The sequence below is a fragment of the Euprymna scolopes genome, chromosome 13, assembly GCF_053919585.1.
Source record: "Euprymna scolopes isolate OS-2025 chromosome 13, ASM5391958v1, whole genome shotgun sequence".
In the NCBI taxonomy this organism is placed as follows: domain Eukaryota; kingdom Metazoa; phylum Mollusca; class Cephalopoda; order Sepiida; family Sepiolidae; genus Euprymna; species Euprymna scolopes.
In genome coordinates this window covers 119,651,954-119,678,168 of record NC_136494.1, presented here as the reverse complement: position 1 = coordinate 119,678,168, position 26,215 = coordinate 119,651,954, and the positions used below count along the sequence as shown (strand labels likewise).

Here is a 26,215-nt window from a genome sequence, read left to right as displayed (position 1 = left end):
TATGCGAAATCCTGATGTGACCCTTCTAAGGAACTAGGGAAGGGAAATATACATTTAATCAATATAAGCATACGGTAAATGACAAAAAATGAGCTTCCTTGGCATTTTGGCCAGGAGCAAAGTGTAATGTCTGTTCTGATGCTATACTTATTTTCTGTTTTGTCAGTGAAGGAGAAATTCTTCCAGACTATGATGATTTAAACTTTTGTCTAAATCTAAGTGTCTCTTATGATAAAATGTCTATAACGTATGCTTGACACTTTTAATAGTCATATGATGGATGAAAAAAATTAATACTGGCCGTGTTAATAACAGAATCCTGTTCGTAGGATGGAAAGCATTTTTAATAATTGGTTCTTGCTTTGCGCTGAGGAGAGGCTCTGTTGTGCAAAAGTATAATCAATGAACCGTTATATAATTGTATACCATTTATACGTAAGTTGTTACTAATAAAAGACCAATATATTGAAAATGATTTACTGTATCATTGTCTATTCCTTGTAACGTGGCACTTTAAGAAATATTTATAGCTCTAGTATTGCGCTATTGAGCTATCTAAATTGTGTTACTTATTTATATGTTATTATCCTAAGTAGTTAAATTATATATATATATATATATATATATATATATATATATATATATATATATATATATAACTCTTCTCTCACTCTTTACAATCTGTATTCAAATTTGAAGGAAGCTTTTCGATTTTCGGATAACAACTTTTCATTTAGAATTTCCCGAAATGATGCAGAACTGTACGTCTTTAATTTCAATGAGTCTTGTGTGTTACGATTATTTTTAATTTCCAGCCAGCCTATCGAATATTTTCAAATGAAAAAAAAACATAATTATTCAGCTTTAAAAGATCGATATTGAATAAATATTGACATTCTTTATCATTATTTTATATTTATCGAATATTATTAAAAATCCCAAAGCAAAATACATTTTTGCATACTTTCCTTTTGATCGTGCTAAAAGTTACAATCTTTACGTAGATTTGCAATCGGCTATGATTGTGGATTTCCGTGAGTTTGAGTTTATCTGTACTTGAATATATAAAGACTCCTTTATTTGTCGTTCCGATATCATTTATGATTAACTATCCATACTCGCTTTAGTTTTACTACCACGAATATTAGACGATGTAAAAAATCAATTTATCTTCATCGATATTAGTACGTTCGACAACTATTACATTTATTTGAAATAAAAATGAGAAAAAGATTTTTTAATCCAACTTTACATAACTTTGTTTTTGTAATTAAAATTATTGACACACTTAATACATTTTATTTCTGATTTGAAACTATTCAATATGCTTGCTGGCTAATTTTATTAATGAATAATATTTTTACAATTTTTTTTTTTCTATCATTAAATCTGTAAAACGTTTTGGATCTTCCATAGAAGACATAAAAATAGTTGTTTTTATCTGTTGATCCTTTCATTATTTGGGATGCAATTTTTAAAATGTTTATAGAAATTTTCAATTGCAGTTTGACTAATTCAATACGTTTGGTTTCCCTCTCTCTCACACATAATGTGATTAAACCTTCAACCATCGAGTTGATAATCGTCACCATTAGGTCAACGGGAGAAGCACTCGGAAATAACATCTCAAATGTCAATTTATATAAACATTTGAGCGCAGTTCCATCATGCTCTATCTCCTCCTCCTTCTCTCTCTCTCTCTCTCTCTCTCTCTCTCTCTCTCTCCCTCTGTATTTATATATTAATAATGGAGGTTTGGTATCTGTCTGAAACCAAAATGTTCAATTCAGTTTACTATTTTAGCTTAATACTGAAACATATTACTGTACAATCTTTCGGTGTTTAATTCAAAGGGAGGTAGTGTAGTATTTATTCTGTTATGGTACCATCCTCCCGTGCATTACCTCTCTTTTTGGGAGGATAGTAGATTAATATATTTGTTGTAACGACATCATATTGTCATGCGTTACGCACGCTTTTGAAGGAGCACTGTAGTGTATGCTTGTCATATGGTTTTGCTAGTGTTTTATAATGATTATAAATATAAAGTCAATATGATTTCATATTAACCAAATCAATGACGTCACACACTCTAGATATTGGGAAATTCTATATGGCATAACCTGTCTGAAGAAGCTAGATTACAAAATAATAAAAATTTCTCACTGCCTCAGAGTGTCACCATTAACTCGCTCATAGCGTTCTCTCTTTTTGATGAGGCGTTCACTTTTTTCAAATGAGTGAAATAGGCGACACTAATATTTTTATTTTTTAACACTTGATTAAAATTAAATAATTGTTTTTCCTTTTAAAGCGTTGATTATCTATAATGAAGTTTTCATAGGAGAATTGGAATAAGGATAATTAATTTTCATTCAACAGAATTCTATTCTATTACTTCCGCCATTAGCTTTCGTTTCTATTTTTACGTTATATGCAAAATTCGTAACGGGGTTAGGGTAAATTCTGCAGATGTTTCGTTTTTGCAGAAGTATTTAAAAGAAAAGAAAAAAAAAACTTTAAAATTTTAAAATGGAGAGATAGCCGATATGGGAATAGATGAAAACCATTGAATGCATCAAACTGCAATTTTAGTAATTATATTAATATTACAACGAATTTCAACAATATTTTAAAATATACTTAATGACGGTTTAAAAAAAATGCATGGTGTTGTTTTAAAATATTAGTTGAACAATAATAATTAAACATGCATGTTAAATTGAATGATAGTTTGTGTGCGTTAAACTAATATATGTAGAAAAAAAAGTATTAAAAACAATACATTACTAACTGCAAATCTCCAGAGACAAAGTATTAACGCATATTTCTTATACAGGCTGCCCGTAAGCTGGCCATTACAGAAGTTGACCTTGAGCGTGCAGAAGCCCGTTTAGAGGCTGCTGAAGCGTAAGTATCCGCCATTTTGTCGCCATTTTTATTTTTTTATATCAATGTCTTCACTTCATTTTTTCTCCTTCCTTATACAATTTGTCGTTGTAAGATTGTTGAAAATGACTTAATATTGGCCGACGACGAAAGCTTAAAACATGAAAGGTTGATTATTGCGTTTTTACTTGCCTTTTTATGATTACGTGTTTGAACACAAGATCAGTTTTAATGGGAGTAAGATCAACTTCCGCTCCCCCTTCTTAACGGGTCACTCTGAAATCTAGGAAGACTTCTTTCACTGACCGAAGACAGTAAATATGAAGTGTAATATATGATCAGTTATTACACTTTGAATTATTTATTTGCGAAAAATATAAAATATACATGTTGAGAAATTGGCCACCATGTTCTCAAAAGTATGGTAACCGTGATAACCGTTGGTCATCCCCTGACCTTTGTGATCTATTCTACTCTTAGCTAGAATCATTGCAACTCTCAGAGAAGCAAAAGACAAAGTAGGTGATTCTCTTGACTGTCGGAAAGGGAAGACGAGAATGTGCTGTCAGACCTACTCGTCCCCTGAGAGTTGGATTGGTTATAGAGACACTCTTTTGCCGTACACTGGATGTCACCATCAACTGAACCGAACACGAACAATCAAGCAAAAAAGGTAGTCCTTTGACAGGCTAACTGCATTTTGTAGAGAATAAAAGTTTTGATGGTGTCACTGCAAAGATTTCCTGGAGAAATAAACCTCTGAACACCATTGAATTGAGTAATATGTGTGAGTCAATGCTTTGCTTAACTCAAGCCACATTTTCTAAGGTTTCTACGAAATTTGATTTCTCAGTTGATATAAAGTTTCGGTTTTTGAAAATATTGTTTTGCGTGGAGGCGAACTTCATGTTAAGAAATATACTCTTATGAAGTTTTTAAAAAAAGAAATCAGAAACAAACATTTTAGTTTCAAATAAAATTTTACAATTCCATATGTTTACATAACCGTTTCTGGAGACCTCCATTATAATTACGAAAAGTTATGCTTTTACGCCAAGTAACAACTGTTATTTCTTTCACCAGAGAGCTCAACGCACAAGTGGGAAACTACAAACGCCTGTTTTGTTGTCTTTCGTTAATTTGAAGTTTTTTCTTTTAAATTCCCACTACTATCATCTCACACGCTATCATTGTTTTGGTTAAAATAAATTAAATATGTTAATTTTATATTTTTTGAATAGCCTATCGAAAGCACATCTAATATTCTAGTTGTGTGGAAATAATTCCATCCGCCTGTGGTTGAATTCTTTAACAAAGCAATGATAAGTCGCTTGACTGTAAGTAAAGATGCTTATACACGTACCAAACAAGAAAGAACCCTTGGCATATCTTAACAAGTTAAAAATAAATATACTTTGACATACATACTTTTCATTAGACTTATCTTCCTTTCATCCCTCGGCCTTTTCAGTCATTTCGGCTTCCATTTTAAAGTCTCGTTTTCATGTTCCATAGATTTTGTATTTGTTAAAACCTTTCATCTCTACTGAACAAAGTCGTAAAACAATGAAAATAATAAATGTTGACAGGAATCTTTGCGAAGGTGTTCTTCAATTTTAAATCAAGGAATTAAGGACTAAAATTGTCACAAGTATTATATCATTAAGGTTGCACATAATATAGTTATTTGTCTGTTTGTCTGTCTGTCTGTCTGTCTCTCTCTCTCTCTCATATATATATATATATATATATATATATATATATATATATATATATGAGAGAGAGATACTGGTTGTATCGCGGATCGCGTTAGTTTCCTAGATGTAAATCAACTGAAACTCCGGTGTTTGTCAATAAATATTCACAAAATGTTGGTTTCTATCAGCCTCCTTTAAAGTACATTGAGGAGAAAGGGCAAAATGTGGACGCATTTTGCGATTTAAAACTTCAAATAGTCAAGATTTGCATTAAATTTGAACACAATCAGTGGACAGCAATTAAGAAAATAACACTGAATTTCAGTTTCTTACGACTCTTTAAGCCTAAATGTTTGAGGAGGTCGCTTGCGAGCCTCGATCTTATGGGTCAGACGGTCGAACAACCGCCTATCAACGATGGTTGTAGATTCGAACTCTGATTCGAGATGGGTTCTAATCTAGCCGCACTGAAGAGCTGTGATACGACGAAACATTCTGTTGATGTCTATATATATATATATATATATATATATATATATATATATATATATATATATATATATGGCACAATCATGTTGACACACCGGTTCTCGCCAGGTCACCAAAGTTAAGCAACGTGGAGCCTGGCCAGTATGAGATGGGTGACCATTTGGGAATGTTAGGCACGATATGTATTGCGCCGAGTCGTAGAAATTTCAAGGTTGGTATCTGGGGGCACATTAGTTCACTGGGAGAGATGCACCCCCAGTCTTCGTTAAGACATGCATATAAGGGAAGGATGTAAAAATCTGCAGCATACTGTATACTTTGTCCTGTGGCAGTCATCTGCACCGACGAAGTTTAGCAGTAATGCCAAAAAGTATGGTTGGTTCTACACAAAGCCTTCACCATTATAAACAAATCATCTGTGTGGATTTCCGAGCAACTTAATTGTTGTGGTGGAACTTCATATGTCTAAATCGATGGGAGGGTCCATTTATATATATATATATATATATATATATATATATACGGCATATATCTACTAGTGGAAGAAAGGTAAGTATTTGACTTTGTTCTAAGACATGAAAGGTTTTCATTTTATTGTTTTCATTTCATCAATTGTATTGTAAAAACATGTCTTTGCTTTTATTAATTCCGTCTGCTTCCGTTCGTTAAGATATTTTTTTAATTCACTTTAATTTTATTTTTAATATACATACACACTATCCTTTTATATTAGTCTTATATATTTTTAAATAGAATGATAAGTATTTACTATAGTTCCTAGTTCTGCTACTCTGTTTAATTTCGAAAAGCCAAAATATAGTTTAACCAATTCTTCCGAATGATTCGTGCACTCAGGATGGCTCCGCACGCATGCCGTTTGATCGCATGTCTTATGTCTTCAATACAAAAACTTCAACTTCTCTTTTGTCATCATCTTTTGGAAGAAACACTGACTTTTAAACTTAGCTACCACTTTTTAAAAATAAACATTATGTATCAAACTAAGAACAATTTTAGAAAAAAAAAAATTTTACAAAATCGCCCCAGACAAGGCATGAAACCATTTGATGTAAGGAGATAAGAAAAATACTAATTCAAGCTCAAAAACTAATCAACAATACATATTAAAGGGATAGCTTGTGAATAAAGAAAACGGCAATTATCCCTTTGTCAGAAACTTCGCTCATGGAATATGAGGACTAAATGACAAAATAAGAGAAATAGGAGTTACAATGTTGCCGAAAATAAATTTAAAGTTCACATTTTACTCTCCTTGATAAAGTGTGGCTAATATTGTTCCTATTTGCTTTCCTCCCCACGAGGGCAGAGATAGACACAATATCGGTTATTAATGTGGGGAAAATCCAGCTCTCCAAAAAGGGGCACTCTGAAAAGGAACAAAAATAAAAATTCTCAGTCATGAAGGATTTCCCCTCCACTGACCGAGGAGAGAAAAGGTGAAGTGTAACATCAGAACAAATACTACACTATGATCTTTGCCCGATGTTTTACAAAATTCTCAGCACTTGTGTGATTTATACCTACTTGACCATAACGACTGGAACGTTGTTAAAACCAAAGGGAAATACTGTTTACTGTTATTCAAAAAAATAATTAATAGATATTATTTTTTGTCAATTTTTTACTCTCCGATATTATTAATAATTGTCGGTTTAATTAAACCATATAAGAAGTATTGGGGTGCAATTCAAAAATTATTTTAGCTATAAATCCTTATAAATATTTGGGGCTGTATTTAATGTAGTCTACACGTCTTGACATTATTTTTTTAAATATCTGATTGTGTAAATAAAACATAAGATTGTTTTGTTCTTGAAGGGGACTTAACAAATTAAAATAAATATAAAAACTTGAATAGAAACTCTTAAAGGTTTAATCGAATTGTCAGTGTTTCTTCTTTGTTCAATCTGTGAAAATTGTGTGCTGTATTATAACGATCTTTGATCACTTAGGCTCTCAGGAATGCATGTTCTTCCAAAAGTAACCGTTTACTTTGAACAAATTGGAAAGGTCTTGAAGAATGTTCGTATGGCATAATGGTAATAAAAAGTGCTTAATCTTAAAAATTTACTAAAATCGAAATAATAATAAAAGCACAAGAAATTATTTTCCATAAAAATAACCTTTAATTCTTTGGCCATATTTTCGTAGACCAATTTATTTCTTGATATCCTTGACTTGTACTAAAACAACACTCGTTATGCCACTTCTCTCTCTTCTCTTGCGCGGATACAGTGATATTGGTACTGCTTATGTCAAGTGAATTCTATAAACAGTGCCAATGATGAAACTTCGAATCTTGCCCAAATTTAATGCTTGCAATAAGCCCTTTTAATCCGTTATATATGGATCCATCTATACATGTAAACGCCCTCTCTTTAAATGGATTCGGTTCTTGTCATAAATTAACTCTTTCTTATCGCAGACACTTCTGGCTAAGGATTTTCTGCCATTTTTCCGTCTCTTTCCTAGCATGGATCCAATAAGTCTACATTTCATTGAACTGATACAGAGCTTGCGAAAACCCCCATTCTTTCTTTCTTTGCGCAGTATGAGGTTCCGAAGGAACCGTTTTCTTTTTTAGCATGGATCTAAAGTTCACAAATAATCCCTTTCTTTTATTGCATCTAAGTTTCGTAAACTCCTATCTTTCATTGCACTGATACGGGCCATGCAAAAAGCTGTATCAGTCATTCATTACACGAATCTAAGTCTCGTGAATAACTCCATTCTCTTTCTCTGCACGGATCCAAGGCTTGTAAAGAACCATATCCTATCTTTCTTTATACTGATCCAAACCTTGTAAAAAAAAACCCTTCCTCTCTTTCATTGCACAGATCCAAGGCTTGCAAATAACTATGTCTTGTTTCTTTGCACGAATCCAAAGCTCCTGAAGAACCCTATTCTTACTTTCATTACACGGATCCAAGGCGTGAAAAAAATACTCTTCGTCTATTTCACTGCAGGATCCAAAGCTTGCAAAGAACCATGCCCATTCTTTGCATGGATCCAAAGTTTGCAAATACTCTTTGTTTACACCAATTTAAGGCTTACAAAAACCTCTTCGTCTCTTTCTCTGCACAGATCCAAAGCTCGAGATAAACCTTCTCTTTCACTTGCACATATATTTTGCTTTTAATAACTTAATCACGTATCGATCTATTGATTTTAACCAATTGTGAAAAGGTTGGTCTCTAGATGGTTTCAAGTTTAGGCAGAAATAAAACGAGTTCCGACTTAAGACTCAAGAATCTGCATCTTTAAAAATATTCTAGATTTGTTTTAATACCAGTTTTTAAATTAGAAAAAAAATCGTTTTTAAATGGTTAAAAGCAAAAGATTCTTACGCTTTCTAGAGTAATGTACCCACCTATGGCGGCTTTCATATTTCCCACAAACGTTTATTAACTTTTCCTAAAACATATAGCAATTGACAGTTATGTATTTCCAACCTCGTCTGTGATTTGAATTAAAAGAAAACATAAACATGAAAGGCATATTTATTATTTAATTATTTATAACACTTGAATTGCTAATGATTTTATGCGTAGCAATTAATGTGTTATAAATAAATTAATGATATGTTGATAATAATAATAGTAAATATCGTTATTTAATGGAAACAAAAAATGAAATCTCTTTATAAATTACAGGTTTTACTTATAAATTATTTCTTTACTTCAAAATATTAAATATAAAAGATGGCGGAAGCATTGAAATAAAACCAGTATAAAAGAAAACATAATATATTCTAATGTGTGCTTTCTTGTTAAAATTGTAGTTCTAAAACCAAGCGGAGACGTTTTTATTTTAATCCATAACAAATTCATTTCCATTATGATAATGATTCAAGATCTTCCCATTTTTTTCTTTAGAAAACATTAGAGCCAATCTGCATAATATGTATAGATTTTAAATTTTCAGAAAAAATTCTAAAGAGTAAATAATTTTTTTTCTGGTATAGCTTCACAATTTAGGTTAATGTTATGTTTTTATGGTGACATTAAAAAAAAAGTTATCAAGTGTTCATTCATATGTCAGTTCATTTGCACACAATTTTCTTATCTTTCAATTTTGTTGGTTCTCACACATGCAAAACCTATCTTTATATAATGGAGCTACGTTTTAAAAATAAATTAGCATTTCTTTCATTATATTTATGATATCTTATTACTAGAGCTGTGGCAGCAGCATATTCTTTTCGTTGTTTGACTCTTAAGCATATATCCGTTTATATCTTATGTTATATATATATATATATATATATATATATATATATATATATATATATATATATATATAATATATATATATATATTTGGTGGTTCTCGGTTGATTAACTGTGTCTAACTGCATCAGATATATACTCGAGAGTCAAAACGAATGAAGAGAATATGCTGTTGTCAGATCCCTACTTATCACCAAGGATTCTAATATCCAAAAATTAAAAACAAAATTATTATTAAAACAATAAACATCTTTCTAAATAATGCTCCTTTTTTTCTTTTCTATTAATTATTTTTTGCCTAACTGCACTATATTAAGTGTAGCAAAACAAATGAAAATGTTAATTAAATAGAAATTTGTTTTTACTTGCATTGTGTGAGATCGTTTGGTGATTTATTTTTTGTGTGTGTTATTAGCTGGTTGTAGAAAATGCATCTCCTGCTACGGCCATGGGGCTTCACAAAGCAATAATTTGTTACAACTGGTTTTACTTGCTTTGATGAATTTTTTTTCTTGAAAACAAAAAATGCTTTGCCTTTTTGTGACTATCAAATAACGCACATCCATTGTGGTTTGTGCTGTTGGTTTCTCACTAATCTGTTTTAATAGAGACTGGATGGTTTTTTTGTTGTTGTTTGAAAATATTCTAAGCCAAGGCGAATTATAATTAATCAATAAGTCTTATTCCTGAGCCAATCTTTCTTTAACATGATAATTGAATATATCCTTACGATTGAGTACGGGCAAATAGTAAAGTTATTAGCAAAAAAAAAAATTACAAAGAACATCTTACAAATATATATTAATTTAATTTTTAAGAAAAAAGTTTTTTTTATAATTTGAAAAAGTTTTTTCACCAAAACAGAAGTAACTCTTTACACAGAAACTATTCAAAAAGGAAAACGTAAAGAGGGTAAAAATTTATGGAAAAATATTCGTACAAAAAAAATGGTCAAATTTTACGATCTACTAAATGTGTAATTACCATCCAGTCTCTTTGTGTGATATTTTAACTGATTGAAATTGCTCTCCACGTGTCTTTCCTGCCTCTAGTTCCATGTTAGACTGAAAAGTCTGACCAGTTTTCATATATAATATCCGTGTTACGTGTACAATAGAGTTTTTACGTATGTAAACTCAACAGAAATTGCCTGAAAAAAAAATCTCTTTGGTTTCGAACTTTGGAAATCATAGTTTTTATGGTTTTTGACTTTTTTGAAGAAGTGACAATAATTCGGATATGTTTTAACCAGATTAACTAATTTGCTTGTTTTTTTTGTTTTTTTTAATAAATCTTATTCTCATAATCCCTAAAAAAAAAAAACAATTACACGTCTGTAAAATGATTTCTGTTGAGTTTGCAATCAGACATATTCGTCAGAAATTTACCAAAAAAAAAATACCAATAAATCCAATATACATAAATCTCTCCTATTTAACAAAATATGCTGCCGAATTGCGCGCGCGCGCACACACACACACACACACGCACACGCACACGCACACGCACACACACGCGCGCGCGCATTAATCATCCACAGTTGTTTCTCAATATCATGACGCTTCAATGTTTTAAGTTAAGAGTTGAAACCGGCTATTTACACCACATCTAAGACCTATTACACTAAGATTTTACGTCGCCACAAAACAGTTTAAATTTTAAAACTACTGCCAAAGCCCTCCATTCTTTTTACTAAGAGCTATATGCATTATATATATATATATATATAAAGCCAGATACTCGAAAGCACACTGCTACACTGAGAGTGAAAAAAAGCTTCGATTTCAAGACCATAGAGATATGTCATTAATCGTATGGCATAAATATGTAAATTTCTGGCAGCCTCAACAAATTAATGCAATACATAATATTGTCACGGAATCAAAGAACTCCAAAAGGATTGATGTACCTTAATCTCCACAATCTTTGGTTGAACAATTATAAATCAACTCGTACACCCCTAAGTTACTAACATTTTAAAAAGGTTGTGACACGTGGAGATTGTTTTTGTTTTATTTTACTAATTTTTGCCAACTGACACAAATATAAGTTAAATAATAAAAAAATAAAACATGTGAAACATATTGATTAAACGTTTGAAATGATCGAATGCTTTTAGATTTTTTAGACTTAACAATTTGATCTCGCTTTCTCTCCCCCACCCTATATATATATATATAGTAACTTATAAAATATATATGGCGATTAAGCTACACTGAATATTCCGCGTTTCATCATCTCTAGGACTCTTCAGGCTTATGCGCATAAGCCTGAGGAATCCTAGAGTGGATGAAACGCGGAATATTCAGTTTAGCTTAATCGCCATATATATTTTATAAATTACTATATATATAGGGTGGGGGAGAGGGAGCGAGATTAAATGAAATGCCGTAGGGTTAGATTGTATGATACTGTAAACCTAAAGTCTAAATAAGTATTAGTATCAATATTTATAATTACCATTATATCCATTTTGCTAATAACATTCCCCCCCCCATGAGATTGAAAATCCATTAAGGAAAAAAACTTTAAAAATTATTTGACCTCCTTTGTCAAACAATATTTTGTTGTAATTCTACATGATTTAATTCAGAATGTACACGTACACGTAAGAAAAATAGACACAAAGGTCTTAATTACGATACTTAGAGCACAGTATATTTATTATTATTCGATTAACAATTGATATCGACCGTTTCAGTGTGTGTGTGTCTGAGAAACACATTTTGTTGGACTAGGATGTACTTTACAGTTTCATCAGTCAATCAGTGAAAATATGTTTGCTGAATAAATATAAAATATTTCCACATATGAAATCGCCAAATATCAATGGGTAATCGAATTTTCCCTGTATATTAGTACCCAGTATGCATATATATATATATTCGGTTCTAGCTTTGTTTTTTTAAGGACTGTTGTGTTCGATCAACATTGCTGGAGACCCATGATATAAAACAATATTTTGTTTTTAAATCCCGAAACAGTTTTTCATGATAAATGAATGATTATCTCTAAATTAATACCAACGGAAATTTTGGGAAGCAAAAGCTGATACAACGATTACAATGGATTAATTGACTTATAAGCAGAGGAGTGTTCCAATGAAGGAGTAAAAGTATTTTTTACCTGTAGTTTAAAAGGTTAGAAAATTTCCAAGATACAGACACCTATGTATATATATATATAATTCCAGGCTATTTTCAAGAGGTAAAATAGCCAATGAAATTTTAACGAGTATAATATAAGAGTGCTCAATACCGGTGTAGGGCAAGATATATATATAACAAGTAGATATATTTATCTATGTGAAAAGTGTCTAATACTAAGGAATCCTAACAATATTGTTTAGATTGCTTTGGAGTATTTGGAATTCTATCCCCTTGCATTTATTATAGGAAACAGGAGTTCCACTTTAAGAAAGAACCATTTTGTAGTCCGTGTCAGTTGGCATTTTTTTTTTAAACTGGCAAGGCCCTTTGCTTTTTTTTTTAAAAATTGGTTTTGGGTATTGACAGTTTTCCCCCGTCCCTTGCATGTGATTTTTTGATGAGCATGTGTGCTGTTGGATTTTATAGGCGATCTAAAGATCTGGAAGAAGAAGTTAACCAAATCAGTAGAAACCTTAAAACACTACAGATTAGTGAATCTAAGGTAAGCTTGTAGTGTTTAGCCAGAGAGCGAAACTACTTTTTGTCTTCGTGTTGTCGATGTTTATGTTTAGCCCTGTCAATTTTACGTATCATTTTTTTTTCATGTAGGACTTGGATGAATCGCTAACCAAAACTTGAAGAAAAAGGAAACTTCACATTATTTTTTTTATCTTACCATTTCTTTGAATGAACCAAGTTCTTCGATTTTTTTCTTTTGATGTCAATGAAAAAACACTTTCATGGAAAAAATCAAATCGAGCATCTCTTTTTTAATCGTCCTTGTCTCCCCTTTAAACCCCCTTATCTTCAGCTTTTTATACTAATATTTTTAGACTCGATTATCTAATTACTTGCCTTCCTGTGAGAGCAAAGCTAGACACAATGTTGGTTTCTAATGTAAAGAAAATCCACAAGAACCAAACATCAAATTTTCTCAATTTAGAAGGATTTCTCCTATGCCTGAGTTTGGAGTAGTGTGTTTATCAAAAACGATACTACACTTTATTCCTAGCCAAAACGCCAATACTCTCTCTTACCTTGACCTTTTTCCTCAGTTCCTCCAACCCACAGCATCTTCTCAAAATGCCTATATTTATCAATTTCCTCCACTGCTCCAGTTTACATATGAGCCATCAAATTCTCATTTATTACAGAGGCCTCCATACTTGAGTGAGCCTGTTTTTTTTTTATTTTTTTTTTTTTTATACCAGTTCTGGAGTACCACAATAGCGTCCTCTTATCTATTTTTGGTCTCATCATAGTTCTCCTCCTTTTCTAAATACTTTATACTCGCCCCTTTTGCTTTTTGTTCTCTTTCCTTTTCATTTAGCACTTTGTCTTCAATCAATCGTTTACACTATGTATTGTTTCGGTACTGAATACCCCCAAAATATTATATTTGTCATAAAATAGACAAAAACTGTACACTCTCGTTTACATCCTGTCCCCTTTGCTGTATGCAAGGATACTTAAGATTAAAAACCAAAAAATAAAATCATATTTACCAAATTTTTATCACATGTGAACAATATTTGTGAAGTTACTAAAACCTTTCAAGTTTGGTTCGTGGCTCCATTCATTTGTTTTTATTTTTATTTGTCAACGTTTTGTACATTTTTCTCTCTATACCTCTGCAAGATAAAAAAAACAAACAAACCTCCATTGGCCTTTTTTTTATTGTTAAACTTTGCTCAACCCTGACTCCCACCTATTTTGTTGCTGGCTCTGATCTGGCTGCCTATAAAGCTGTTTTGGCATAATATTGGTTTAGGGTTAGGGTTAGCCTGGACTGCTAGGCCCCGGCATTGTCCTGCCCTTTGCTACCCACCCCCTCCAAAAGAAACAATAATGACCCTGTTTTCTATGCCATTACAGTAAAAGGCTTGACATTGAAGAACAGCTTCATGTAGTTGGTAACACTTGCAAAACAATAGAAGTCCAATGTGAACAGGTAAGACAGCCAATGCTTGAGGGATGCCTGAAATCTTGCTAATTGTGTATTCTGTATTACAGGAAGATCGTAGAATTGGAAGAAGAGTTGAAGGTTGTGGGCAACAATATGAAATCACTGGAGATCAGTGAGCAAGAGGTAACTCCACACCTGCATGGTGTTAGATGGCGTCAACCAGCTTTATTGAGGCTCTTGCATGACACCATAATACAGTTGCTTTCATATGTTTATTTTTTAAATTTTTCTCTCTATCATTCTCTAAAATTCTCCATGCACCAAAAGCAGATCATATAATGAATCGTTAAAATATTAGCGTTTATGTAGCGAGTTTTAGACAAACACTTTTTGAATTATAATTTTTAAAAAATAGTTTCGAATTAAAGCTGCGATTCAACATATCTTCAGTGATACTCACAGACTAATCAAAATTACAAAAAATTTTAAATAAATCTTATGGTTCAAAATTTAATTATTTTTAAAAATTTAATTAATGATTAAAATAATTTAACTCTATTTAGCTTCCCTTTATTTGACATACTTAACTTATGAACATATCCAAGAGAGCTTCTTTGTATGCTTACAAACAATTCTACTACTTATCACGGTCTACAGCCAGTTTTCCAGATGTCAGACGCAGCATGCCAGTTTTAATACTTATCTGGTTGGCCTGTCTCTTTGGTGGTTGCTCTCTTCATCTTTCTTCAATGGCATACTTTTTTTCTTACATAACTGGAGTTTGGAAGCTGTGAAACATTTCCAAACTACATTATTCTCTTTTTGTTTTCGAATAACCTTGTTGATACATCTGATTATGATGAATTTGTTTTCTAGTAATCGCTCCAGACAAGGCATGAAATCAATTGATGTAAGGAGCTAAAAAAAATAATAATTTAACGTCAAAAACTTGCCAACGATAAGTGTTAGAATGAATTCTGACCCAAAAACAACAATTTTCCCTCTTTGTCAAAAACATCGCTCATGGAATATGAGGATTAATGAATAAAAAAGGGAATTTAATAATTAAAGGGACATCCAGTTAAATGTGAACAAATTGCTTCTAAACAAAGATTTGAATTAATACGTCGCCAATAAATGAAAATATACATCGTGTGTAAAAATGAAGCTTTCTGAAATCCTGGTCCTGGATATGACCTTAAACGATATCTAGTGGTGAGGCCCCAGCTTGTGGGCTTTGGTGAGTGTGGAGCCACCCTTTAATTACCATTGCTCCCAGGTCCACTCTGACCCGGAGTGGTAGTACCTGTTAGGCTCCCAACTATGCATTAAATAGAAACCGCCTTGAAAACAACAAATATATTCTATTAAAAACATTTTCTTCAAAATCTTTGGATTCGGCATTAAATAACCCGAAAATGGTTGATATGCCGTAAAACAAAAACAACCAACCAATTCTGAAATACTGGGTGTAAAAATGATCCTTTTTTCTGCGTACAATAAACTTTTATATTAATGGAAAAGGATCAAGAAGCCATTATCTCTGGAAGTTCAGGACTATTCGTTGGAAATTATTTTTTACCAAAACCACAAAGAAAACAATTAAAATACACAAAGAATTAAAGAAACAAAAAAAATAAATAGTCTAAAATCAATAAATAATATTAAAATTTCGTTCTTTTTTTTTTTGGTCGGTACTAAAATAAGTGATTATTTGGGAATACCAGGTGCTGTATGTGCTCTTCACTTTTCTTGGCATTGTTTCCAGTCGTCCTGGACATCTTGCAACTGGCATCAAACAATGCTGTCTTAGGAAGATGTTGGCGATTGCTCAACCCTTGCTTCACAATTTCACATGCAGCTACTCTTATGGAAGGTACCCATGGCCTCTTGAGACTGAACGGAGGTCCACTCCATTCTATATTCGAATTTAAATAATACTTATGATTTTCTGTAAAAGGATTTAAATTAATTCATCAAATTAATTTAAATGAAATAAAAATACGAGATAAAATGTACGCCATGATGGATTGGAAATTGCAGGAGTCCTCTACTCACCGAAGGAAATCAATGGTTTCTGTTTTGGTCAACTAATTGTATAATTTCATATGAATATACTTTAGCTATTGTATCTGCAATTACCACTTTGACGGATTTTTTTATAAAAATTTTCTTTAGAACATTTGAAAATATTTCTTCAAATATTCCTTTTAAGGTGTTAACTTCATTTTTATAATACCCACCTTATGTATGCTTCTCGACTAAAAATTGAAATCTCGAAACCACAAACAACTGAAAACATCCCGTGTGCCAAACATTTCCAGAGTGTTATTTTATTTAACCTTCTCCCCCTTATTTTTGATTTTTTCCCCCCCCCATTTAAAATTGTCCTCACGTCTTTGGTTTTCTTTATGTATGTGTTAAAAGAACGAGGAAGAGGGGGCCCCTAACATCTTGAACTACAAAGATCTTTTCTTGAAGCTAAAATATTATTTTATTTGAAGCATTCACTTTTGCAGTGAATTCAAGTTCGATATCTTTTATCATTTTCCAAAAAACAAAAAAACAAAAATTCCCCTGTTGATGCTATTATTTATAAATTATTATAAACCTATGACATTTATACATGAAAAATACACTACACAATATATACTTAACAATGCAATACAAAACTTAAACGCCACAATTTATATAGACCATCAAAAGAAGCGCCAACCACAGAAACTGCTTCCATTGTTACAGTACAGTCAATCCCGTCTTTCGTAATCCGAATGACAGCGGTACTGTGCTAATAATACTATTATTCCAAATATATAATTATAAATCCGAGGTAGAAGAAATTACGACAGATTCATTTATATACGTTCTAAGAATGCAGCATAAACAACAGATTAGTGTACGATCGTTTCTGAGACTATATGGATTTTCATTGATATCAAGTCTCTTCATCAGTGCATAGTATAAACACCAACGTCGAAGTCAAAATTACTCGCACCTTATATATATATCGTCGTTGGCAGAACTTGGGTACGAGTATACATTTTGCTCATTAGGATTGAGCCAGCCCCAGCTACGAAGTGCCTTTAGGTTATCCACGAGATGCAACTTCATGTCGTACACACTTCAGATGCTAACATTCGCTGTGGCAAAAATGTACTTGACATGCAACTTCAGGAAGGCATTTTCCAGCAGGTTGCTGGTACACCATTACGTGGAGTGACGCCTTGTCGCTTACTCACCAAGCAAGTTTATGTAGCGGTGCATCTCCCCCCCCCCCCATACTGAACTAAACGCGCCCCCAGATACCATTGAGTTATTGCATTGTTATAGTTTTCCATCTGAAATCAAATTCCGGTGTTTATAAAAATATGCTCAATAAAAAGCAGAACATTATAAATTATTTAATTACTTGAAGATATCGGCCCGATAAGGTTGGGGTTTGAAAGAAATTGCAAATAAAAGTATATGCACATATATAGCCAAATAATATTTGTATAAATAAAGAAATGTGTACTATATATATATATATATATATATAACGCTAATTTAATTTATAATTTGTATTAAATATAACAGTGGGGTTCGAAAATTGTTTACATTTGTGTTTATATATATATATATAGGTTGTCACATGAATATTTATTGTCCCCATTTAAATCTGTCGTTGTTTTTTCGTTTTAATTTTTCGTACCTGAGGACATCTAACTTGACCATCCTGTGTGGAGTGTTGGATTTTTACAAAAAAAAAAAAAAAAAGACTATACAAACCCACTTTGCTGTGATTTTTTTCTTTTTTAATACAAATAATTAAACCCTTATTTTCAGATTTGGTTGCCGTGATCATTAATTTTGCTTGAGATTCAAGTTCTGTTTTCTATCCCCCCCACCTCTTTTCTCGCTCCTTTTCTTTCTCTGTCGCTCTCTTTATGTGTAAAACAAATGTTTCGGTAGCTCTTTTGCTCATAGATGTCCGAATTTAAGGAAGAGGATCGACAGTGATCAGGTATATGCTTGTTTATACACACTAGTTGCATACATGATCCGTTATTGCTTTATTATTTCATTGAAGAAGGTTCAACCCTTTAAAAGAAAATTTCTAAGGAAAGGGTTTCTGCACTTTTTTAATTTAATTAATAGCTTATAAGATTTACAATTGGCTTTAAATTAAACTTAATAATATATATATATATATATATATATATATATATATATATATATATATATATATAAAGAATTAAAAAACATGTTTAAAACACTTTAAGAAGAGTTTAAAAACATTTAATTTTTCAAAAAGGAAACACAAATTAAGTGGATTGTCCTTAATCCGCAAAGTTTCGAAAGAAATACTTTCCTTCTCATCAGAGGGTAGGAATTAACAAAATGTGGAATCGGATTTTGCTTGCAAAGTATTTAATGTAAGCCATAGAGTTTACTTTGTAAAAGTTAAAAAATAGTGAAGCGGGGGGAATGAGGGGAAAAAATGATTTCACGTGATTGAATGGCCGGGTGAAAATCCAAGTAAAGTTATTAAAGTTTGGTATCCAGAAGTAAAAATCCAAAGGAATCGCATTAGTGGAAGATATATATATATATATATATATATATACACATATACATACACGTTCTGGTAGAGCGTGAACAGGAATTCCACGTATCTGTAAACGTTTTCGACTCTCAGGGCTCTTCGTCAGGCACGTTTGCAGATATAGTATGTTCCTATTCCCACTTGAGTAGTAGATCATTGGTCCACCAACCCAAAAAGAAGGATTAGAAGAGAAACAATCAGGAATTGTCGCTGTCGTTTAATCAACATGCATAAAAAACGCTGTTCAAATACACAAATATATCTTTTTTAACCATCTCATTTCACATAATAATTCAGCATGTTCACTAATGGGATGGAAGACCAATCTTCGGTCATGTCATTCCAAAGACTTTAAAAAGTGGTAATTGATGCTCTCTTGCTAAACACTTAGCATTATAAAAAGAGGATCAATTTTGGTACAGAAATGACCTTCTCTCCATATCTCAGTATAGCAGACAATGAAAAGGGAACCTTTGCGCCACCTTCTACTATAGTCGAACATGTTAATTACTTATATATGTCTTTAGGCTACGGCATAATCACATTGATACACCGGTTCCCGTTAGATCACTGAAGTTAAGCAATGTTGAGCCTGGTCGAGTACTAAAATGGCTGATCATTTGGGAATTCTCTGTGCTGTATGTGCTCTCTGCTTATCTCAACATTGTTTCGACTGGTCCTGGACTGCCGATCCAGGAGAAGAGTGGGTTGGAAATTGTGCAACCCTTGCCTCACAATTACACACTCAACCACCCTTACATGGGGGTATTCATTGTCTTTTGAAACTGAACGGAGGCGTAGGTTGTGGGGTTTTTTTAGAACCACTACCTAAAAAATCCTGATTCGCTAATTAAAAAAACTACTGAACCGATCAATCTCTTAAATTGTTTGCCATTTGCTATAAAAAGAAATCATTTGAATATCCTTGATTCGCAAGCTAAAACAGGCGTTGCCTTTTATAATAAAATGTGTTCCTTTTTATAGTGCTCTCTTGTTCTTTAAGTTCTTTTCTATAAACTAATCAAAGACACGTCAATCTATTTTAGTACCCAACCCTTATTGGTCACGCCCCTCTGACTACTACTTTTACTACTCTTCTTTCTTCTTCTTGAGTCTCAAGCGAGACCTTGCAGCTGACATCCGCCTAACATTTAAAAGAACATTTTTTTTTTTACCTCAATGCATGTATTTTTTCTTTCTTTTAAACAACAACTGAAACATGGTTTTAAGGGTGAATGATTGACCTATAAGCTGAAGTCTATAAGCCTAGACGGATCTCTGATATGGAGACCTTTTTTTACTATGAATAAACCCAATGGGATCAAAGTATGTTAAGTATGTGCTAATTTGAAAACACCCCTTGAAAGTTATGTCAAGCAAGTCCAAGCAAGTCTAATGGTTATCGTACTTGACTCACTGGCTTTAGGTTTGGTTTCGATCTCGGCTCTAGTATTTTTTTTTACGTACAAGAAGTGAATTGTTAAAAAAAAATAATACTCGCATGCACGTGTTTCAGTTTCTGTCCGTTTTTTTTTTTAATTTCTTTTAAAGAATTTAACGTTACGTTTAATACCTACGACGGTAGTTCTGTTTATAATAAATAAAAAATTCTGCATTAATTGAAATGCATATTTTACGACCGGGCAACGCCAGGAATATCTTCTAGTATTTTATATAAAAAATATACATATTGAGTGTCATTTTGAGTCAATATTAACTTAATTCACCTGAGTTACTATGGCCCCCAAAGCCCCCAAAGAAATTCTTGTTGTATTTTCAATGCATATAAATTATTGGTTTCACTCAAAAGGTTCCATGTTTCAATTGTTGTTACCTATATTATTCTTATGATGAGAATTCAAAGAAATGTTATTTTTTGTACAGACTGATTTCAGAATGTTCCAAATTTTCTGACGAATAAAAATACATTGAAGGAGAGTTCATTTTTCATTATTTTAATTTAATGCACACACATAAAAAATGGTGCATCATTTTTAAGAGTCACCTTCAAATAATTTGCGCTTAATCCATTCTAATATGACCTTCAATACTCTGCAGGCGACTCTCATCATTAGCTGATTATAAATCAAAATTGTCCTGTCACCACAGACAATTCTTATCTTCACTGCATTCCAAAATTGTCAACGTCTCTACTGCACAGCAGAAAAATACTTATATAAAACAATAATAAATTACTACATCGAAATATATATATATATATATATATATATATATATATATATATATATGTAATACATTTAGCTTATTTCAATACTTTACTGCAGTTTCATGAGATTTTCAATCCTCAAAAATATATTAGTAAAATCTTTAAGGTCTTTGTCCATTTGTATTCAAATGTATTAAAGCCACTTTAAATAACACTAAAAGTCAGTTATTATTATATCTGACTGGGTTCCAGTTTTTTGTGTGCAAATGGTTCACTACTGGATCCTGTTTGTTTTGATTTAGATGATAGATATTAATGTTATATATATATTATTTATACAAAATTTATTTGACTACACATTTGCAGGCATGTTTTGGTCATAGCTATAGTCAAAACTCCTGCAAGTGTATTGGGCCCAGAGAGGTCTCGTTGTTTATCTTTCTGATCGAAACATGTCTGAAAATGTGTAGGCAAATAAGGTTTGCATAAATAAATAAAATATTTTAAATAAATACCTTTTTTAAGCACTTTCATGTAAACAAAATAAGGATTCACTGGATTTTTACCATGTGGATATAGACTTACCTGGATTATATATATATATATATATATATATATATATATATATATATATATGTACGTGTCGTGTATTAATGATAGCTGTATGATGGTCTGATATTTGTTAAAAAAAAAAAAATAAAGAGAACTAAAATCCAAATTACTAAATGATAAAATAGTTTTACTCTAGGTTTTATCTTGTAATAAACCAACTAAAATGAATTTTATTTAAAAATATTTCAAACAGTTAATCTCTTCTCTCCACATATGAAAATGTTCTGGGACGACGTTATTCAGTCTGTTGATCTTTGGTCCTATACTAATGCCCATTTCTATTTTATTGGTGAATGTGTCTGACCCCTTGTATAACTTTTTATCTCCTTTGTCTTCCAGGCCTCCCAAAGAGAGGACAGCTACGAAGAGACTATTCGGGATCTTACGCACAGGCTAAAGGAGGTAAGCGTCTTTTTAGTTCTTATTTTTCTTTTTTCTTTTTTTTTTTTTAAATATATTTTTCTCTTTTAGTCTTGTTGGTTTGAAATATTTATTAAATGTCAAATTTAATATAAAACATTTTTTCTTGTCGTTTATTAAAAATGTGATACTGAGAGTTTATGAACACGGTTCCTCCGTTATCATTGTTATTTGTTCTCTGTTGGAATCAATTTGTTAATTAATCTGATTCTGGAGACTGCTACTCTCTGCTAAAGAGTTTCCACTTTCGGTAGTTCATCATATTCCAAATCAGCATCGGTGAGAGTTTCTGAATTTTTGAGATGAGGATTGGTTATTCGCATTATTTAGTTTCATCAGACTACCGTTCTGATCTTGAGTGTCATTTTCACAATGTTTCAGTCGATGTAACCTCCGACTTTCTTCAGGTGTATCTTGTCGATAATATTCTGCAAGGACCCATGATGCAGTAATGAGAGTACTTGGAAAAATCAATCGTAAAAGTGATATTCTCCTGAACGTTCAATTCTCAGTGTGGACGACTGAAAAATGCAATTGCTTAAGGCCTCTATCCAGTGATGGCTGATGGAACGAGAACATCTCCGTGAAGTAAATAAAGGATTCCATTTGAAATTTCATCCAAATTCCCGAGTTTGACGAGGTACATCTGAAGAAAGTCTGAGGTTACATCAAAGGAAACATTGTGAAAATGACGCTTAAGATGAGAATCCGCTAGATCCAATTAATATGATCATTGGTGAGCTACAGCACAGCAAGCGTTACAATGGCGGCCAGAGAAAACAGTTGCAAGACACTCTAAACGCATCACTGAAACTTTCACCATGGGTTTGTCATCATGGAATCAGACAGCTTCAGATAGATCTAAATCGCGGTCCACTGTTCACAACGGTCTCTGCTAATATAAAAGTCACAGTAAAGCTACTGCAGAAGAAGCGCAGACAGAACAGAAAAAGCAATGCTTTGAAACTTCCAACACTTTCTAGTATTCCTGGTTTCCCACTGCAGTAAAACTTTCCAGATGCAGATTGGACTTTTCAGCCATCTCCGTACTCACCGATATGACCTCCCCATCCTCTCTCTCTAGGATGATAAAATGATCTTCAAGGTTTTACGGATTGTGAAATTACAATTTCGTTTTACGTAAAAGGAATCGTTATCTAGATAAAGTTTCTAAGAAAAATAATTTTATTTATCCTGCCTTTGAAAAGCATTTTCGTTGCTGCAGAAGTTGTTTTAGTTTCGAATAATTAAGTTTTAACATAGTAATAAAAAGATACATATTGATTTTTTATTATCTATTTAGACAGTACATGTCAGTAAGCTATTCATGGAGAACCTTTGTAACATCTGTTCGACAAATAGGTCGAATAATTGAATCCATATGCGGCCTGGTTGGAAAGTAGCTTATCAATTATTGAATGAACAACACTGAAGATTTTTTTTTTTTTTTTGCAAGTATTAATTCATATAAATCAGATGTATGCAGTCACGTATGACCTAAATAAGTCATAACTTTATCACGCTAGTTTTATAATACTAAACGAGTAATGACAATCAGAGTACAAGCGTATAATATACATTTAAATGTGTGGCGCCAAAACAGGCCTCCATACATACGTTGAATAGAAGTACAGAAAACAAAGAATAGTGATTGGCGAGAAGACAACAGATGTGGAATGAAAAGTATAAAAATATAAAATTTTTAAGAATGGATATAAATTTAGTTTGCTATTGTCATTGTTGGTTTAGTATTATCAAACTGGATTTGGCATTTAAGATGCTGCTAGTGTTCTGAATTCAGCTCTCCATAACGATCTGATCCAAAGATTGATATCAGACATGTTGCATGCAGTCAAATTACGTCTACACGCTCAAGCCAGCTCTTTAGTTTACCACGCCCCTCTCGTACCCTGGATGTCCAGGCATGTTATGGAGTTGATGCAAGGAGTGGCGTGCTGTACATGGCTAAACCATATTGCATATTGCTGTAAGACATCCATAATCCTACCAATACCATGCTTCTGATGAAGCACAGTTGAACGAATTCTTCCCTTCAGGTGGCTATGTGGCCGCTAACTAATGATGATGCAGTCATTATGTTGAAGCCATTGCAAATTAGAACCGTTTAAGACCCATGTCTCGCTGCCGTAGAAGATTGCAGAGCAAACACAGACTGAAAAAGACTTTACTCCAAATGTTGAAGAAATGTGCCTAGATGCGAGCATTTGCAATAGTTTCCCGAACTTTCCTCAGTCAAAATATAAACAGTGATAGCATGTATGCAACTACCACCAGCATTCAAAGTGTCATCCAAGTAGCAGACGATATCTTCTGCATCAAGTGGGGTGCCATCCGTAGCGATATTGAAGCTAGCTTCTGATACTAATTATGAATTAATAGAGGATTCTATAATTTATAAAACAAAAGGAAGATTTGGTTCTGTCTCATTATTAATAAGACCACAAAGAATTATTCTTACCAACATAGTTGTTTTCAAAACAAAATGGCGCTTCATGATATTTGAAGTCTTTGACTATAATCCATGTAATAAAATCCTTCATATTTTCACCAGTTAACGTTACGTTGAATTTCAATAATCGAGTTAAGTTCCTCCTGTATTACCAACAGATTATCGATTGGCAACGAAAACGAAAAAAATATCGATACACAATCATTTGAGACAGGTGGATTTCCTATTTTCCTTTTCTGGCCATCTTTGAAACGATTGCTTCATTCTGACCATCATTCTGCTTCTTATTTCTCTCTTGCTCGAATGGTGATCACTCAGCAGCAGCTCGAAGGCGATTCTTTTTGGATTGTTCGGCGTTCTACGCAAACACAAAATGCTTTGCTCATATCGTTTTTTCTCTTAAGACGCAATGCAGCTAAAAAACCATTTGTCTTTTCTCCAGCTTTTTTGGTCATTTGCTTTTGGCATTAGACTAAAACATCATGGCGTATATTTATTTCGCCAAGCATTGATTTTCACAGACATGATTGGCTTAATTATTTCGTTAAAATATTGATTTCATTATGATGTATCCTGAGTCTTTTCAATAGTGTCTCATTGAGATAAGTTTGCAAATGAGAAAATTATTTTTAGATAATTATCTACTGCTTGAGTAGGAGAGGGTGCTAGGAGATGCGATTCTTGCATAAAAGATAATCAACAGCAATTTAAATTTATATTTTGAGTTTTTCGACCCCAACGCCAAATTGTAGTCTCTATGGGACCCACTAGAACGTGCATCATAGGCGCTTTTGTCCTATTAAAAGAGGCAGCATTTTCTGTGCAGTGAAAGATCCATCAGAAGAAGGTAGCGTTGGTGCCTTCCATATCTAGGTTTAAAGTCACATCGGAAAAGCTTTTAGAATAGCATATTGACGTACATGTTTTCTGTAGTTTAACATGGCTTATTGCCTTTTTTTTATTTTTGCTAAATAAATTCTATTACAAGCTTTAAGGAATTGTATTTTGAAACGCTACTCAACCAGAATTTTTTTTTATATATCGCAATATGTTTTTATTTTTAAGCTTGTCATACATGCTATTTTTGCTTGTGTCTCCTCGCTCCACCCTTTACCATTTCCACTGTCTCAAATTCTTTATTGTCTTTATTACAAAAATCATAGGCTGAAAACCGTGCCGCAGAGGCTGAAAGAACTGTATCCAAGTTGCAGAAGGAGGTTGACAGATTGGAAGGTATTGTCCCAAACTCTTACTTTTCGGGACTTTGTGATTGTTTTGTTTCTGTTTTGTTTTTGTGTGAAACCTTTAAGTTCTTACATTCGTATAAAAAAAGAAAGTTGAGAGTTTTGTTGTTGGTCGTTTGGTAAGCAGAGAAATTGGCAGCCTCTGATTCCATAACACAACAAATAAAAAAAAAAACGAACTCTTTTAAAACGTTTGTAGTCGCAGTAGCAGCAAGTCTTGAAGTAACACCACTGCTAACTGCATGCCTTACAAAACAAACAAAAAATTAAAAAAAAAACAAAAAAAAAACGATTCAATGAAAGAAAGTAAAAAAAAAAAAAATGGAATCAATCGAGCA

The 26,215-nt window shown here is 32.6% G+C and overlaps 1 protein-coding gene across 45 annotated transcripts in view; it reads left to right on the top strand.

Annotated features, from left to right (window-relative positions):
* The window catches only part of LOC145292169 (tropomyosin Tod p 1.0102), a 166,291-nt gene that overhangs the window by 123,500 nt on the left and 16,576 nt on the right, over positions 1 to 26,215 (top strand). For 18 of the 45 annotated variants that reach the window (XM_080138418.1, XM_080138422.1, XM_080138421.1 and 15 more), the window contains 4 exons: positions 2,840 to 2,910; positions 12,900 to 12,975; positions 22,083 to 22,145; positions 25,797 to 25,866. In XM_080138418.1, the coding sequence (XP_079994544.1) occupies positions 2,840 to 2,910; positions 12,900 to 12,975; positions 22,083 to 22,145; positions 25,797 to 25,866 (280 nt within the window). Of the gene's footprint in view, positions 1 to 2,839; positions 2,911 to 12,899; positions 12,976 to 14,348; positions 14,425 to 14,486; positions 14,563 to 22,082; positions 22,146 to 25,796; positions 25,867 to 26,215 lie in introns of all 45 variants that reach the window. The other 27 variants (XM_080138414.1, XM_080138408.1, XM_080138416.1 and 24 more) reach the window with 2 other exon arrangements.